The sequence below is a fragment of the Mchenga conophoros genome, linkage group LG8 (assembly GCF_057382185.1).
Source record: "Mchenga conophoros isolate Kocher_MC1m ecotype Shallow Benthic linkage group LG8, M_conophoros_male_GT1.1, whole genome shotgun sequence".
Taxonomy (NCBI): domain Eukaryota; kingdom Metazoa; phylum Chordata; class Actinopteri; order Cichliformes; family Cichlidae; genus Mchenga; species Mchenga conophoros.
The window spans coordinates 8034481-8050342 of record NC_140533.1 but is presented as its reverse complement, the minus strand read 5'-3'; the positions used below and the strand labels follow the sequence as shown (position 1 = coordinate 8050342).

At 40.2% G+C, this 15862-nt stretch overlaps 2 protein-coding genes across 2 annotated transcripts in view; both read right to left on the bottom strand.

The window, feature by feature from the left end:
- Positions 1-12081, bottom strand: part of spata20 (spermatogenesis associated 20) — a 53533-nt gene extending 41452 nt beyond the window's left edge. Inside the window, exons 1-12 of the mRNA XM_085283807.1 lie at positions 11800-12081; positions 10696-10824; positions 10541-10605; positions 10300-10454; positions 10064-10207; positions 9685-9886; positions 9438-9568; positions 8224-8328; positions 7078-7152; positions 5507-5719; positions 5112-5304; positions 895-1063 (exon numbers count right to left, since the gene is read on the bottom strand). Of these exons, the coding sequence (XP_085139933.1) occupies positions 895-1063; positions 5112-5304; positions 5507-5719; positions 7078-7152; positions 8224-8328; positions 9438-9568; positions 9685-9886; positions 10064-10207; positions 10300-10454; positions 10541-10605; positions 10696-10824; positions 11800-11996 (1778 nt within the window). The 5' untranslated portion in view covers positions 11997-12081. The remainder of the gene's footprint in view (positions 1-894; positions 1064-5111; positions 5305-5506; positions 5720-7077; positions 7153-8223; positions 8329-9437; positions 9569-9684; positions 9887-10063; positions 10208-10299; positions 10455-10540; positions 10606-10695; positions 10825-11799) is intronic.
- Positions 12082-12433: 352 nt separating this feature from the next.
- Positions 12434-15824, bottom strand: LOC146568051 (PI-PLC X domain-containing protein 1-like). The gene is made up of 7 exons (XM_085283346.1): positions 15693-15824; positions 15469-15574; positions 14200-14324; positions 13974-14105; positions 13450-13614; positions 13125-13308; positions 12434-12931 (listed from the first exon to the last, which is right to left on the bottom strand). Exons 2-7 carry the CDS (start codon positions 15572-15574, stop codon positions 12702-12704), a joined length of 942 nt encoding a protein of 313 aa, XP_085139472.1. The 5' UTR covers positions 15693-15824; the 3' UTR covers positions 12434-12701.
- Positions 15825-15862: the final 38 nt, after the last annotated feature.

Here is a 15862-nt window from a genome sequence, read left to right as displayed (position 1 = left end):
TAAAGGCCCCTGAGAGAACTTCCAGCGGAAACAACCAGAACTCTGATGTGTTCCAGCAAACTCAAACTTTTTCTGGCAACGCGTTGATTACAACTCGGCCACCTTGGGAACTCTGTCTGCCACCCAAAAATGAAAATCAAGTTGAAGGATCACCGCTGGAGAAGATCCAGTAGATGAAGGCACAAGTGTCCACTAAAACCTAAGAATAGCAAAATGCTCAAAACAGTCTAGAGGCACAACAACAGGAATATGTTAAAGGAGAAATCAACCAAACCCAAAATCAGCTAAGGCTTTTCATTTTTGTGGGCCCAAATACTGGATCAGACCTTATAAATCTAGCAAACACTTCAAGAAAGCGAAGGAAACTCAGACAAATACAGGAGTATTTCCTTTGTGGTCTTCTGCTTTCTCATAAGAACTAAAACATTCAACAACTCTCTCGGCCGAGGAGGACTCAATTTAGCACAACTTGTTTAGTGCAGTGGGTTCAGCAAACCTTTACTTTCCATAAATCATATTCATTTCATTTTGGTTTCACTCCATAACCTTCCCGCCTCACCTGCAATGACTCTATGCCCTACCCGTGAGGCTCGCTAAACTTCAGGAAAAAAGCACACATGCAGTGTCTCTGAGAGAATTTTGTACTACAGATGCATCGAATCAGGAATAAAATTCTGAGACTCTCAAAAATCCAAATCAAGGTTAGGACAAACATCCTCTGACAGCTTTCAGTCACAGTTAAATATTCAAAAACTGCAGGACTGTGTGGGTCTAGTCTGACATGTATGTGAACAAAAGCATCAAGCAACCAGCTGTCATCAGATTCTCATTCTGACTATGATCGCTGAATTAAAGCTTTTAAAAACTGAGCCATCAAAACTTTCTCTCGCTTACATCTGTTGCACCTCCATCTGGTCTCCACGGTAACAAGATCGAAGGATGGTCTGCTGCTTAGCGTCCCACAGGTGCTCCTTTAGGAAACCCCCAGCCTTCACTGCTCTCTCCACCAAGTCCTTGTCTCCCAGCACAGCTCCGACGCGAGCGTAGGCCGACAGCATCAGGCCTAACAGGGAGAAAGTAACGGTGATGTCGTTGAGGGTGAGTGTATTGAGGTCACCAAGTAATAAAATGACATACTCACTGCTTAGGTATCAACATGTAGCCCCTGCCACACTTCCAATTTAGTTATCCCCCCCTCTCTCCTTTGAAGTCCCCCTGTTCCTCCTCTTGTCCCTATCTGCATCCATCCTTCCTCCCGCTTTCCCTCCACCCGTCTTTTATGTAGTAAATCAAAGCCTAGTGAGTGCACAGCCTCGCCTTCAAAGTTTTGCAGCAGAGGACAGGTGATTAATGGCAAGGTTTCTTCATTAGAGAGGAGACAGAGAGTCTTGCGTCTAATTGGAAAGTTCTCAGGATCGCCGAGCTTCATTACCTCACTAACACACACTGTCTGAGACGTCAGCCCCGGGAGCCAAATTCGTGGGTGCACTTGTGTATGTGTGCTCTCTTGTAATTAATCGAATCTGAGACAATGTGCAGGACAAACAGTGCTAAGGAGACATCACATTAATCCCAAATGACAAGTGTCTGTAATAATCTACGCACACTTTGACACTGCAGAAAAACGGCGTGCTCGTGAATATGAGCGGTATTTACTGTAAATATATGACAGTCTGATAAAATTGCTTGTGCTAACTTGACATAATCAGAATCAAACTGTCTTGTTGAGAAAAGAAGAAGTGCTCATAATCTATCAACTAATATAATGTAAGGTGTCTGTTTCCGTTGTGGAATTAATGGTCACATTGTGGAACATCCCACAGAAAAACTTCTCCTTTCTGGCACGCTGTGTTACACTTTTGATCATGTCTGCAACCTGAATCCCTGATCAGACAGATCACTGCCTCTGATTACGAGGCTGAGCTGTCTATCGATACTTAGCTAATCCAGCCAAAGGATCGATGAGCTCATGCCACAGCCGTGCACAATTTACAAGACCCGCGACTCCTCCTGTGTTAATGGTCAGAATTTAATCAGACTTACACACAGTGATCAACTTATTGGTCTTAACCCAAACTGTGCCCAAAGGTCAACATCACTTTTGTCATTTTGAGGCAATAAGCTCAGAACTGTGACCGATCGTGAAACGCTTGAACTACTACGTCACTGACATTGTTTTTTGTGCATGTCCTTCATAGTGACATAGTTTGATGTTTAAAGTCACAGCTTTTCCAGTGGTGCACTCTAGCACTGTTACCTAAAGGTCGCTGTCCAACTTTCTCCTGCAGCATGGAGGGAGACACAGTGCAGGTCCAACAATAAATAGTAACTCTAAGTTTGAAGCTTTATATTAAATTAATGGCTAAACTTTGTATGTAACAACAGATGACATTTGTTGATTTGTGTTAAGAAAGAAAGTGTAGGTTGGCAGTTACTCTGTGGGACAGATGAAATTCAGATGAAAGGCCCCTAACTCACCAGTCACACAACACTAACTGACCAATCAAGGTAGGAGCACACAAACAACTGTGTTTACTGCTGTTTTGGGAGGTAAAATTACTGGTTTTGTCAATGGAGTCTGACTGAGTGCACCGCCTTCTCTTCAGGTAAAAGCCTGGAAATGTCCTAAACATAAAGTACACTTAAACAGATATTGATCCCTTTTTGTGGCTGAAATCCATGTTGGCGCTGACTGTGTCCTCAGCAGTACATGGCTATAGTTTCTGTGCTGTGTGCTGTCTGTTTGAGTTTCTGTCACTGGCATCTACTGAAGAAAACAAACTGACCGTGGATCACAACCTCAGCCAGCCTTACTTCAGATAAAATTATCTATCCCCAGCTAAACAGGCAAAATTACTTCTGATATCTCAAATTTGGTTTTGTACAAAATGCAGACATATGTATTGGGTATCACCACTCTAGGAGTGTTTGGTCCATTTAAGGTACAAAAAAAAAAAGATTAAAGGACTAAAGAGGGGGGCTGAGAAGGGAGTAAATTTTCTATCGTCCAAAAAATGACCATATTTAGGCAAATTTATGAGAACAGGAAGTTACTAAATGAATTTCTAATTATTTCTCATCTTATCTTACAGAGCTCATAGTGCTCCAATAATGCTCTGCATTTAATCATTAGTTATTACTAATCTGTGGCTCACTTTCAGTCTGTCTTTTGTCCCATCTTCCTCCCCTACTCCCAGCCAGTCACAGCAGATGGCTGCCCTTCACTGACCCTGGTTTTGCCAGAGGTTTCTTCTGGTTAAAATTGAGTTTTTCCTTCCCACTGTCGCCAAAGTGCTTGTTCGCAGAGGGTCGTCTGATTCTTGCTTTATTCTCTATTATTCGTAGCTTCTTTACTTTACAATATAAAGATCCTTCAGGGGACTGTTTTGAGTTGACAGCTATATACTGCTCCTTAGTGGAGAGCATGCTCTCCTGCTGCCTGGCTGTTTAGTACCCAGGGGCCACAAAAGAGATCAGGAAGGCTGTACAGAGGGTAATTAACACCACCTCAAAAAAATCACTGGCTGCCCTCTGCCACCCTTTGAGCCCATCACCAGCTCCTCCCATCTCAGGAAAACCAGATCTATCACAGGTGCACCCCGACCACCAATTTCCTGCCCCGCTGCCCTCCCGCACCTCCAGACTTACAAACAGCTTCTTCCCCTGGGCCATTCTCACATGCAGTCTTTTCTTTGCTCTACATCCAAGCACTTTGCAACTATTTTGTTCTCTATTGTGTGCCTTTCTCTTGTTTTGTATAAATCCCTCTTGATTGTATATATTTCTCCTGTTTGCTATTTATTCCTGCTGTGTACAGTTTAGATTTTGCTCCAGCACAGTTGGTGTGGAGCACCCACAATTTCGTTGTATGTGTACATTAACAATAAAGGGCTATTCTATTCTATATAAATATAATTGAATTGATTAAAAAAAAAAGAAAACAGGAACAGGTTTTCACAAACAAAGACTTGTAGTGTGCCCAAAAAGGATAAAGTGATTTCAGTGACACTTCACTGTATGAGTGCAAAGCTAACACAGCTGAGTGTTGCACTCTGTAGACCAGGGGTGCTCACACTTTTTCCGCATGTGAGCTACTTATAAAATGACCAAGTCAAAATGATCTACCCACTACAAAAATCCAAAACATATACTTATTTATAAATATATTGAGGATTCTTTATATCTACAATGTATATACATGCATAACCGCAATATCCAATATTTCACAACACAATTAACTATGTAAATTTTTTGTCATTACCTGAGTTTACTCTGATGACTTGCACTGAATTGAATCAGCCAGGGATGCATAGTCCGGACAGTAGCTGCTGACGGCCAGGTTTAAGAGAAAAAACCGAGAGCTAAAAATTGGAGTTAACTCGCTGACTAGCTTGTCAGTTTTACTACACTTCGCGCCGCTGTTTGCGCATGCGCAGCGACCTAAGCGTCAGAAAAAATCTGCTGTTATCTGACTGGCTTCCCTGTATCAATCAAGTGACGGGATGGATGATAGGCTGGCATCTATTTTTTTTTTAATGCCATGCGATCTACCAATACTACCTTTGCGATCGACTGGTCGATCGCGATCGACGTATTGAGCACCCCTGCTGTAGACGGTCGCAGCACATTCCTCTCACAGTCAGCTACATATGACTTATTAATGTGTATTATTGCTCCAGGTCTGCCTCGTTTTAATAAAAAAGAACTTGTGGTCTGTTGACGTCCTGAATAAAATGATTGAAAAAGGTGCTGTTGGAGTTCTAAAAACGCTCCTCATGAGTTATTGATTCCAGAAAATGGAAAATGTGAATTTCTTCCCTACCTAAACCTGAAAAGTAAAGCGATATAGTTCCTTGACTAAAGTGAACGTGTGTTTTTAGTGGTCTTTTGTTCCCTATAAATTTGCATAAATTTTTAACACTCAGTGGCCTTAATATATATAAAGCTGCACCATTCACCCTCAAATGTTTTTGTTCATATCATCAAGCCCTATTACTGCTGTCACTCATTACGATTACTCATCTATTAAACAGAAAAATCAATGATGCTGAGCCTAAGAGCCATTTGAATGACTGGAAGTGACCATTTCAGTGCTGTAGTGTAAACTTTACCATTCCAGGAGGCCAACATCTTGGTGTCCAGATGAGGGCGTGGCCGACTCTTTCTCACTACGGCCATTTTGGCTCTGGCAGAGGCCAGGAGCTCATTGACTTTCTCGACAATGATGCCAAAGCGAGCAGCTGTTAACTCGACTGAATAACGCACGATCAGCACATTCTGGCCCTGCAGCTCCCCGTGGGGGTCCTGGCAACACACAGTACAGGGAATAAGAGGGTGTTCACACATACTGATCCACACTGACTGCAGCATTTTTCATGTTAATGGTTACTGACACTATCAAGTCACCTTAAAGTCCTCTGTGACTGAAGTATAATAAACCATTATCATTCTGTGCATATTCACTTTCATTCATTGAGCAAGACCAACACAACTAGAACAAAAGTACCTGTTCTGGAGCAACATTGCCTTGCTCTTTGACCCCATAGTGATGCATAAAGATGTCAGCCAGCGTAGCATTACCAGCGGTGCCCTCCACCACGTCTGGTAAGAGCTCCCGAACTTCAGAGGCTGTCCACACGCAGAAAGCCCCCTCTCGCTTTTCTGGTCCCCCCGAAGCCGGGACAGAGTCTGCATCCTCTGCACTGTAGAAGCCCCCAGACTGTTTCAGAGAACGCACAAACACACAGAGAGGGCAGGAGGAGGGAGAGGTGCTTTTTAAGGACGAGAGACAAAATGCACTGTTGTAGATCAGTTGAGAAACATGCAACAGTATTCACGACACTCTTTCTGTTGCTGTGACATGATGATGAAAAACAACTATCTGAGAACATGAAAAAATTATTTTAGACACTGAAATTTCACAAACGCATTAATTCGGAAAGCTTCGGAAAGTAAAAACACATGAAAACCTAAAACCGCGGCAGTTGGTTGGAGGAAAAGCAGGACGGTTTAGCATCCTTTTCCTAAAATGAAGACTTAAACACTGCACTGCTACTGCACTTTTTTAAGATCATAACTGGCCTATTAATGTGGTTGGGAAACACAGAGATTTGCCAACCACAAAGTTTAACAGGGTTTTAATAGATCTACTGTAAAAAACACATAATGACTCTCAATTAATTTCAACCCCTATGATGCAAGATAAATCAAGCTTCAGGTAGTTAAAAAGGAAATACAGAGACTGAAGATCACTGGGACCCACACAGCTCACAGGGAACCAGCTGAAGTAAAAAAGTACTCCAGTAATTTAGCCTGAGGACAATCACGGAGTCTCCCTCACTGTGGGAAGATCCCACCCACTGTATTACAAAAAAGCAGCATGAAGTCTGTAGAAAATGATCTTTGCAGCACCAATTCATTAGCCTGTAATTGCATAATAAATCTTAGGGAATATTATTATTGCAACAAGTCTGGTTTTAATTGTGTGCCCAATTCACTTCTGTCGCCTCATTTAACAAAAGGGGGGGAAAAAAGGCTTGACCCTTAGACGAGAAGCAAGAGTTTAAGAGGCTATTCATCAACGGGGTCCCACCTCGTGACCTTGAGGATGCATGAACAAAAAGAATCCATAGAAAGGAACTTAATACAGTGTTGGCTTTAATATGCCTGTGCATTGATTCTCCAAGTCTGTGAAAGATGTCTTGACACATGCTCAATCATGCAGGTAAGAAAATCCCCAAAAAGTTTTTTGGGACTGTAGAAAGATAAACATGGTTAGTGTCATAAATATCTCCCTTAGCTCCACAGTGTAGGGGTTTACACATTTGCTCAGCTGGAAACATAAATCCTCTTTGGGGTTATATCAGGAAGGACATCCGGTATAAAAGCTCTGCCAAACTAAACCTTTAAAGTTACCTGCTGTGATGACCCTTCATGCCAAAGAAGCAGCCAAAAGAAACTATTTCTTGTGAAATAGTTTCTTTATTTGCTGATTTACAAAACCATCACAATGACGGTGAAGTTCCCATTACCACAAAAACAACACAGCAGTTGTGCACACAGAAATGGCAGACTCACCTTGTCGCTCAGGTCTCTGGAGACGTAAAGCAGTACATCCTTAGCCACTTCTGCAAAAAACTGCTCACCTGAAACCTGGAAAAACAGAAACGCACACAAGTCACCTCCCAAAGCAACATGATTTAACCTTAACATGACCTCACAGGTACTGTCACGTGGAGTGGTCTGTGCAGTATGCAATGAGAGTTCTATTTGTTTGAGTTTGTATGTTTGTGTCCTAATTAGGGTTTGTTTTTCAGTCTCTGACTTAAAAGCAGGCCAGCCCAGCAAGCACTCACGGGAAAACTGAAAACTATGGCATTCAGATTCTTAAGTTGTTTGCTGCATCATAACTCAGTGCTGCCCACTGCAGTGAAAAACACTGTCAAGTGTTTGAAGTGATGTACTAAAAACAGTAGAGTACAGTCATTTTGACTGAGGGCTAAATAAATAAAATGAAAGTTACAAAGTACAGTCTGACCACTCCTGGATTTTTAGGACCTATGTTGATACAGACTTTGAGGAAGCAAAAAAAATTCCAGCATTACATCTACAATACTTTTTTTACTGTACTATATTAGCGATGTGTGAAACCACTTGAGATGACTAGATGTTTAATCACTGCTGCCCTTGATAGTGATCATCAAAATTACTGCGTAGTTTAAGAAATTCATCCATTTCTTATTCAATTCTGGGTCACAGGGCGCCTGACCCTATCCCAGATGTCATAAAGTGAGAGATGGCGCATTTGCCGCATTAATTAATTTTTCTTTTGCTATGTCTGGTTTTATTACTATGTGCATATTAGTATTGTACAGCACTTTGGTCTACCAGGTGTGTTTTTAAAGTGCTAGATAAATAAATAAATGATGATGAAAGAAATCTGTTATCACAACTCTTTGGGCTCAAACTGTAAGAAATAAATGTGTAAAATTACAGAATATGTTCTGGTAGGCCATTGCCCAAACAATAAGCCTCACAATAACAGCACATGTGTTGTCACTGTGAGTGTTTGATTTGACTCTGAAACAAAGTAAATGTTTGCCATCTCTTATGCTGGAGATTTTAGGTTGGGGGGTAACATTAATTATGCAGACAAGAGAGAAAGATCAGAGCTAATTACACTGTCAGATACACAAACAGCCACACAGAGACAATTGCACACACCTGGGAAGCTGTTATGTAGGAAACAGCCAGCTGAGCCTGGTCGTACAACATCTTCTCAAAGTGAGGAACATGCCAGGAGGAGTCTGTGGAGTAACGATGAAAACCCTGAGATAAAGAGACATAAAGAGGGAGGCTGCTTAATTTTACTCACTAAAATTAGTTGAAAGTATCAGTACTACAACATAAGTATATCTGACTTGAACTAAAAACACGATTATATTAAAGAGACCAAGAGTACATCTGTGTGTTTTTGTGTCTGACATGAACAAACCAGGCTTGCACATTAGAGAAGCACCACTTCTGACAACATTCTGACAACTTTTTATTTAATTTTCTTGTTACTTGATGAATAAAATGTCCTAACCGTACAAAATGCCCTTTGTAAGAGCTTTCCTCTACAGTTTTGATTCAGTCTGTCATGCATCTCTATGACTCGCCACTGCATTCTGTATGATTTGATGGGTTGGGCATCACTGACCACATGCACAAAATAGCACTAACATATTTTGGTTTTCTGGGTAAACTTCCAGGTTGTCTTGGTATCCTTGTCTGTTCGAGCACAAATGCCCTTTTAAGACTGCTTTTTTGATGAGTTCTGACAGATGTGGGAAAAACAGCGTTTTATTAAAACACACCTAAACTTAAACATGCCAGTTTCTACTAGTGAATTTAAAATGATCATAAAATGGAATGGATTGAAAGAGACCTGTGGATGTTTTTCATGAGAGGCTTCTAATATTTTATGTTATGGATACTTGTATATAGTACGTTATGCTGCAGACCTCACAGAACAGAGCAGGCCTCAAGGACATTGGATGTGGCATTAATTATGCTAGAAAAAGGTTGAGCCAGGGTAGAGTTGGGTTGCAAAGCAGCATGCAGAGTCAGCAGAAATGGTGGGGACAAGCTATATGACAGCTGCCAGTGTCACAAACTGTATCAGCTGAGCATCAGCTGAACTAAAAGCATCTGCCCTGTCAGCCAGAATTTAGGGTTAATTTATAAATTTTTCTGACAGTTAATTTACTCCCTATTTTTCATGAATCTTTACCACTCAACCTGGTGGTTTGAATTTTGTTTTTCTGTGTTTAATATTTATTCATATATCAATTTTTTTACAATACTTTGCCATTCATAATCCTGTTACAAAAGAAAAACAACAACAACAAGAAAGAAAAACCCTGAATTACAACACTAGTTTGGTTTGTTTATACCTGTGCAATGTGGTCATGGATGCCTCCCAGTGCCATCATGCGAAGCGTGTGCAAGGCCATCTGGAGAGCCTCGACCCCTTCCGATGTGGAGCGATTCACAGTCCAATAGGACATGAGGAACATCAGATTCACTACAGATGCATAGGCAAGAGAGAGAAACAGGAAAAGACTTGCTGTCAGGTAGTCAAATAAAGAATTTTCTACAGGCCTTAAAGCTACAGAGCTGACCACTTGGGCTCATGTCGACCTGGTGAGGGGAACTTTGGAGCGTCTCTAAAGCCTCCATACTCTTCCTCATAGGAATGGGCGAGCTGCTGGAAGCAGCGATTAGCCACGTCTGGAGCCAGTGGAGGACTTTGGCCTGCGTTTGCAGTGATGGTTGTGCCTTTTTTCAGGGCCTCAATGATCCTCTCCCCACTGGACTCCAAAGCAGGACGATTATTCTGCCACTTTAGAACACAAGTCATACTTTATGTCATTCATACACTTCCACAGAGACAGCACAGGAGGGTAAAGAGAACAAACAAAAATATAATTTAAATCTCTTTAACGACTTTTTTTCATCCCTACTAACAATGCATGAAATCTGATATAATAATGTTCCCTAATTCTTGAAGTTTTACTACCTGATCTATGATTCTGGTGAGGACCGTCTTGAACCCAGGTCTACCTCCACGGTCTCTGGGAGGGAAGTAGGTGCCTCCAATGAAAGGTCGAAGTTCAGGAGTCAACCACACACTCATAGGCCAACCACCACCTCCACTTGTTGCCTGGAAATAATTCCCAGGCAAAAATTATAAAGGGGCACTAGCAGAGTGAAGCTGAAAGAGATTTTCATGTGAAAATGTAAATGTATACAAACCTGCACAAAGGTCATGTAGACCTTATCCACATCAGGCCTCTCTTCTCTGTCTAGCTTGATGCAGATGAAGTTTTCACTAAGGATTTTGCCAATTTCCTCGTCCTCGAAGGACTCCCTCTCCATAACATGGCACCAATGGCATGTGGAATAGCCCACTGGAGGTCAAGCAAAAGAAAATTCTTAATGTAGTGATCCAGATATCTGTAATCTATGTCTCGGAGATTTTTTTTTTAACTCTTACCGGATAAAAAGATGGGTTTGTCTTCATTCTTTGCTTTGTCAAAAGCATCCTTCCCCCATGGATACCTGACCAAAAAAGGAAAAAAGAAAAACAAAACGTGGCATTTGGCCGTGCTTTCAGAAAGTATGTCCATCTGAAGTTTAAAAAGCACTCACCAGTCGACAGGGTTGTGCGCATGTTGTAGCAGGTATGGTGACCTCTCCTTAGCTAACCTGTTGGAGTGTTTGTGAGAAGTGGATGATGGCCCTTCACTCCCTGACGCCATACTCATGAAGACAGATGGACTGGACACACAAGATGCTTATGAATGTGGATCCTGATTCTTATTAGCAAAACAGAGCAATCTTGATGTTGCTGCCTCGGTGTGGGCCCAAATACAGTGACTAAATACCATACACAATGTTAAGCCAGCCCCAGGATGTCATTGTGTTACCCTTGAGTAATACGATAAAAATACAGCTACAACATTCAGTTCAAATTTCTCTATACATACCCGTTCCTTACAGAAACACTGTCAATACCCTGTGTAGTATATCGACAAAAGAATATATAAAATAATATACTAATATTGATAGGTTAATTTTTTCTAATTACAATTCTTGAGCGTTTCTGGGGCTGTACAAGCTTGTTCAGCAGCTCATTAAAGCTGCAGTAGCTGTCAAGCAGCTGTTAGTCCAGACTGGCAGCCGTGGCGAATTCCATTTGAATATTCTCCAATTTATTATGACTTAGCTAAAAAATAAAAGTTCATACCCCGGAAAACGTCAACAAACAGCTTTCACTTTATGAGTCATTTTTGTTGAATTCGGGTGGAAAAGCTGCACATATGTGCGTGATTTTTCACGTGTAACTTAGAAGCACAATGCTAGAATTTTCATCGTTAGCGGAGGGTGGTCGATGAGTTACCAAGAAACCAGCAAGAAAAGCTAACCAGTTAATAGAAACCAAAACATATTGTCAGCCTTTGTACTTACACCGAATTGAAATGCGTGGCATTATGATTTTAATCAAATGTTTGCCCCTACGGGGGAATGTCTCTGGCCACGAGTTAGCCTTAGGGACATATTAATATGAATGATTTTATATGGGAGTATGGTGTGGTTCGACACTCGTTAGTGCTATTGTGCCACAAGCAACAACCGTATCATAATACAACAGGTCGTGACTTTTATGCTAAGCCCGCTATGCTTGCTGTAAAATGTCAAAGCAGTGTTTACGTACAGCTAGCATTAGCTACACATTAGCTGAGGCAGCGTTACCTGAGGTAGCAGGCCGCCCGGGGATGGAGGAGCGGTGACCTGTCGCTTGGTGGGTGGGGAATTTGTCTGAAACACCTTAAGTCACCCTGTGATTTCTGCTGTGGACTATACGCTCCCGAATAAGCTGCAGTTAACACGCATGTAGGTCCCGCGCGGCTATGTTTGGACGCCGACCGACGCCATGCTAGTCTTAACATCCTAATCCACCAAGTGCGTCACTTTAGCAAGCTAACTTTAGCTAGTTTGTGAAGAGACAGCAGTCAAAACTTCCAGGCATGAGTTAAACACTTTTTTTTGCAATACCCTCACTTGACAGATGGAGGCGCGACAACAAAGCAGGAGTGGGGATCACAGGAGATATTTGTTTTGGTGATACAAAATAAAAATGACAAACTGTGCAGTAACGTCTTCTCCCAAGTTTGTTATTTTCGTAAACGAATTTAAATTAAATATAAAATCTTTACATTACCTAAAGGAAATAAAACACAAATTCTAATATATTATAAACCATCTTCGCATTGCATTGGATATGTGAGATAAAATATATATCTGCACTTTTTTCCTACCTCCTTGTGTATGTGGCTTATAATTTAATATTACACCCTGTTCATATGCTTATTTTTCTACACATTTTTTATTTTATTAATTGTTATTAGTCTTGAATTTATACAACACAAAATGTGTTTGTTTTTGTATTTGACACATTAAATAAAAATTTAAAAACAATTTATTGTTTATTTAAAAAAGCAATACAATACTTATGTACAAGCAAAATATTTAAGCCTCTAGTAACTGTACAATATTTATATCTTTTCAATGAACCGATGAGTTATCTATGGTTTAAAGAATAAAACACACACACACCGTCATATTCAAACTAAAGAAACACAATACTTTTTCAGTTATGGTTTCATTAGTGCAGAATTGAGCTCAACAACTGTTGACACAAAGTCCTTGCGAGTTGCCAAGTCTGAGGCAACGATGTTCACACCTGATTGCTGCTTCAGCCATTTCAGGAGCTTAGGCAGACCCCTCCTAATAACGTTGGGGAAACTATCGCAGAGACGAAGGATGTAGATGAGTATCCTATGATCTGCTGGAAGAGTCATGTTCAAACCACATACAAAGAAATCTGTGGGGAACAAGTTGAAGCTTAGTAATTATCTCAAATTATATTGTGTATAACCTGGCTGTTTAAAACTTTTTTCTCTCTGAATAGATGTTATTTTGGATATTTACATCCCAAGTAATATTGTTTTTTGATCACCAAAGATGAATGTCTTGCTGTCTATAACTTATAGCATGGCATAGTTGAGAAAACTCACAATTGGAAGTCTTTTCCTTTCCCAAGGCTTCAGATATTTTTGATTTAACTTGTGCACGGTCCATGCTATTGGCGTAGTAATAAGTTATTTTTTTCCACATTTCAGGATGGTAGTTTGCTGGATAGTCATATGAAACTATGACATTTTTGCCTTGGTCCCAGCAGTTCTGCAGTGTGGGGATGCCCTGTTGTAAGATAATGAATATCTTATTTTGAAACTATAAGCAAAGGTTACAGTAAGTACTTCAACAATGAGACTTATTTGACCTACTGATCTAAGAATAAATGAATACATTTTTTTAAAAAGAAGAAAAACTGTACACTACCGGGGGGACGAGTGTGCTTCCAAACATGGTCTTAATGAAGCCGATAAGATGGTTGTGAAGTTTATCTTTAATGTTTTTCTCAAAACCATTGAAGTTTGAAAAAGCCAGGATGATGACTTCTTTAGGATGGGCCACTGTCCAGGCATGTATTTCCCCGAGAACAGTCTGAACTCAATGGGAAAATTAGCTGGCATTAGATAAAAGAAATCTTCTTTATAGGGTTCCTTCATGACACAGTAAGTGAGCACATGTGTTATAAATCACATTAACTAAGGCTAATTACCAAAATAGAACAGACACTTCATAAAGGAAATCAGTAACACCTGTGTTTATTTACCTTTGGTCATATTTTAAAACTTGAACTAGTTTTAAAACAGGTCTTGCCTAAAGCTTAGTAAAGGTCTTCTTAAGTTAAAAAAAATCTGCTAAAAGTTCAGTTATTTTTATATCAAAAAATTTGATATTTTAGTCTTGTACTTTTGTATATATAGTCTTGTACTTTTACATAATATGCTTATTATTACCTCAACATCAGTGCTTGTGTACAGCCCATGGTAAAAGTAAAGCCTAGTGGGATGGTGGTCATTACGTTTGCGAGCGATCCTCAAGTCAAAGTAGCGAACTCCTGCTTCCAGTTGCATTGTGATGTTGTATTCCTGTGATAAAAACCAACATCAGTCAAACATTCCATTCTCTGTTTGTTACGTTCACCTATAAATTTGATAGCGGCAGGTCAGAAACTCCCCTTACCTGGGTCATTCCCCATGTTCGTACTATTCTGCGTAAGCAATAAATCCAGCTGAATCGTTTTAGATTGTCAGGCTCTATAATAGCAGAGCTGGCATCCAAATCATAACTCACAGAGTCATGGCTTCCTACGAATGAAACACACAAATGCCTTACCAATGTTGTTTTAAAATGCTGTACAGATTTGGGAGTTGTTTTTTTATGGTGTATTTATGGGATTTTTTTTCTCATGTAGCTCTATAGTCCTCTTTTAAATGTAATGTGTATGGGCACAAATTATGGTCATAAATATTTTGTACTTGTAAATCAGGATTTGTATGTGTAAAAAGAATTTGTGTGTGCATAAAAACATTTGTGTGTGGACTTAGCCAAAACATACAAGTGAAACTCTGCACTCAAGTTTCAAGTTACTAGTACAAATTTTGACCCTAGTTTTCTTCCTTTCATCTGATTGGTCATTGTCATGTCAATCACAAATTTAACAATCCAATCAGAGAACAGATGGGTTTGGCTGTGGAGGGGCGCTTTTTTGAACTGCAGGTCCTTGAAGGGTAATACAGTTTGAAGCTGGAAGATCTCTATATAAATATCCGATAGAAACTAGGTCCCCTAAATTTCAGTAGCTGTTGAAAGGATAAAGTTGTGGTATATCAGTGGTTAGAAATACCATTATTACTTTAAAGGTTAAAGGTTAATTAAAGGTCCTTTCACATTGGATGCATGTGCTGCTAATGCTAGCTGCTAACTAAAAGCCAAGGATCCAAAATTTGTTGCGCTGGCTGCTGAGCTCTGTGGGGTTTTGCGGCAGCTCTACCTGTACTAGATGCACCTGCTCCTTGTCGTTTCTATCTCTGACTTTATGTCCTCTACAAGAGTTTCTGTTTTTTTTTATCTTCAAATGTTCAATAGAAACATGTAACGCTAATTCATAACGAAGAAAGCTTTGTAACTATCCCCACTAGTGAAGACTGTCATTTCCACAACACTGCCATTTGGGTACAGTCTCCGCACTAGCCAAGTACAACTACTGTATTTCTTGCAAATAATTAACAAATTAATTAACAAATGCAGCAGAAACCACAACCTTTTTCATTCATTTTGTTTGTTTGAATTCTGACTGAATAAATGCTACCACTAAATGCTATTGGAGGTGCCCCAAAAAAATCTGCAGTGTAGATTGCAGAAAAGTATTTCTGTTAACAAAATGGTCCGATTTGACACACTGTACATGCTGTGTTTGATGTTGGACACAGTTGCACTGTATACATTTACCTGGTATGGCTAGTTTGAAGAGAGGAATTGTCCAAAGTTCAGATGGTAGTTGTGACATCCAGTCAGTGTAGTTCGCGATCTTTATATTCCCTTTCTTTGCAGACATCTACACAAAACATTTTTAAACTTACGGGAGAGTCTCTTAGAAATTCAGTGGTTCTAGGCAACAGTGAACACATTAAGCACAAACATAAAGGTCACAAGTTTTAAGAATTAACACTTACCCTGCCAAAGTCATGCACCAGCTGTAGTTTACTTCGTTATTCCTTCAGATTTGACAGTGTACACAAACTGACACAGTCAGACAATCAGAGGCTTAGCTTTGTCACTGCTCCTCAGAAGGACTTCATTGTTATGTTGTAAGAGTTAAAACGTCAGCTGTCTTACCGGTTTT

Bases quoted from the DNA above. Each gene is read 5' to 3' on its own strand.
- LOC146568051 (XM_085283346.1), bottom strand. From the start codon at position 15,574: ATGTCTGCAAAGAAAGGGAATATAAAGATCGCGAACTACACTGACTGG. The intron at 13,309-13,449 runs GTAGTGTACAGT...ATCTTACAACAG, and splicing joins GAAGCACACTCGTCCCCCCG to GGCATCCCCACACTGCAGAA. The intron at 12,932-13,124 runs GTGAGTTTTCTC...TGTTCCCCACAG, and splicing joins AAAGGAAAAGACTTCCAATT to ATTTCTTTGTATGTGGTTTG.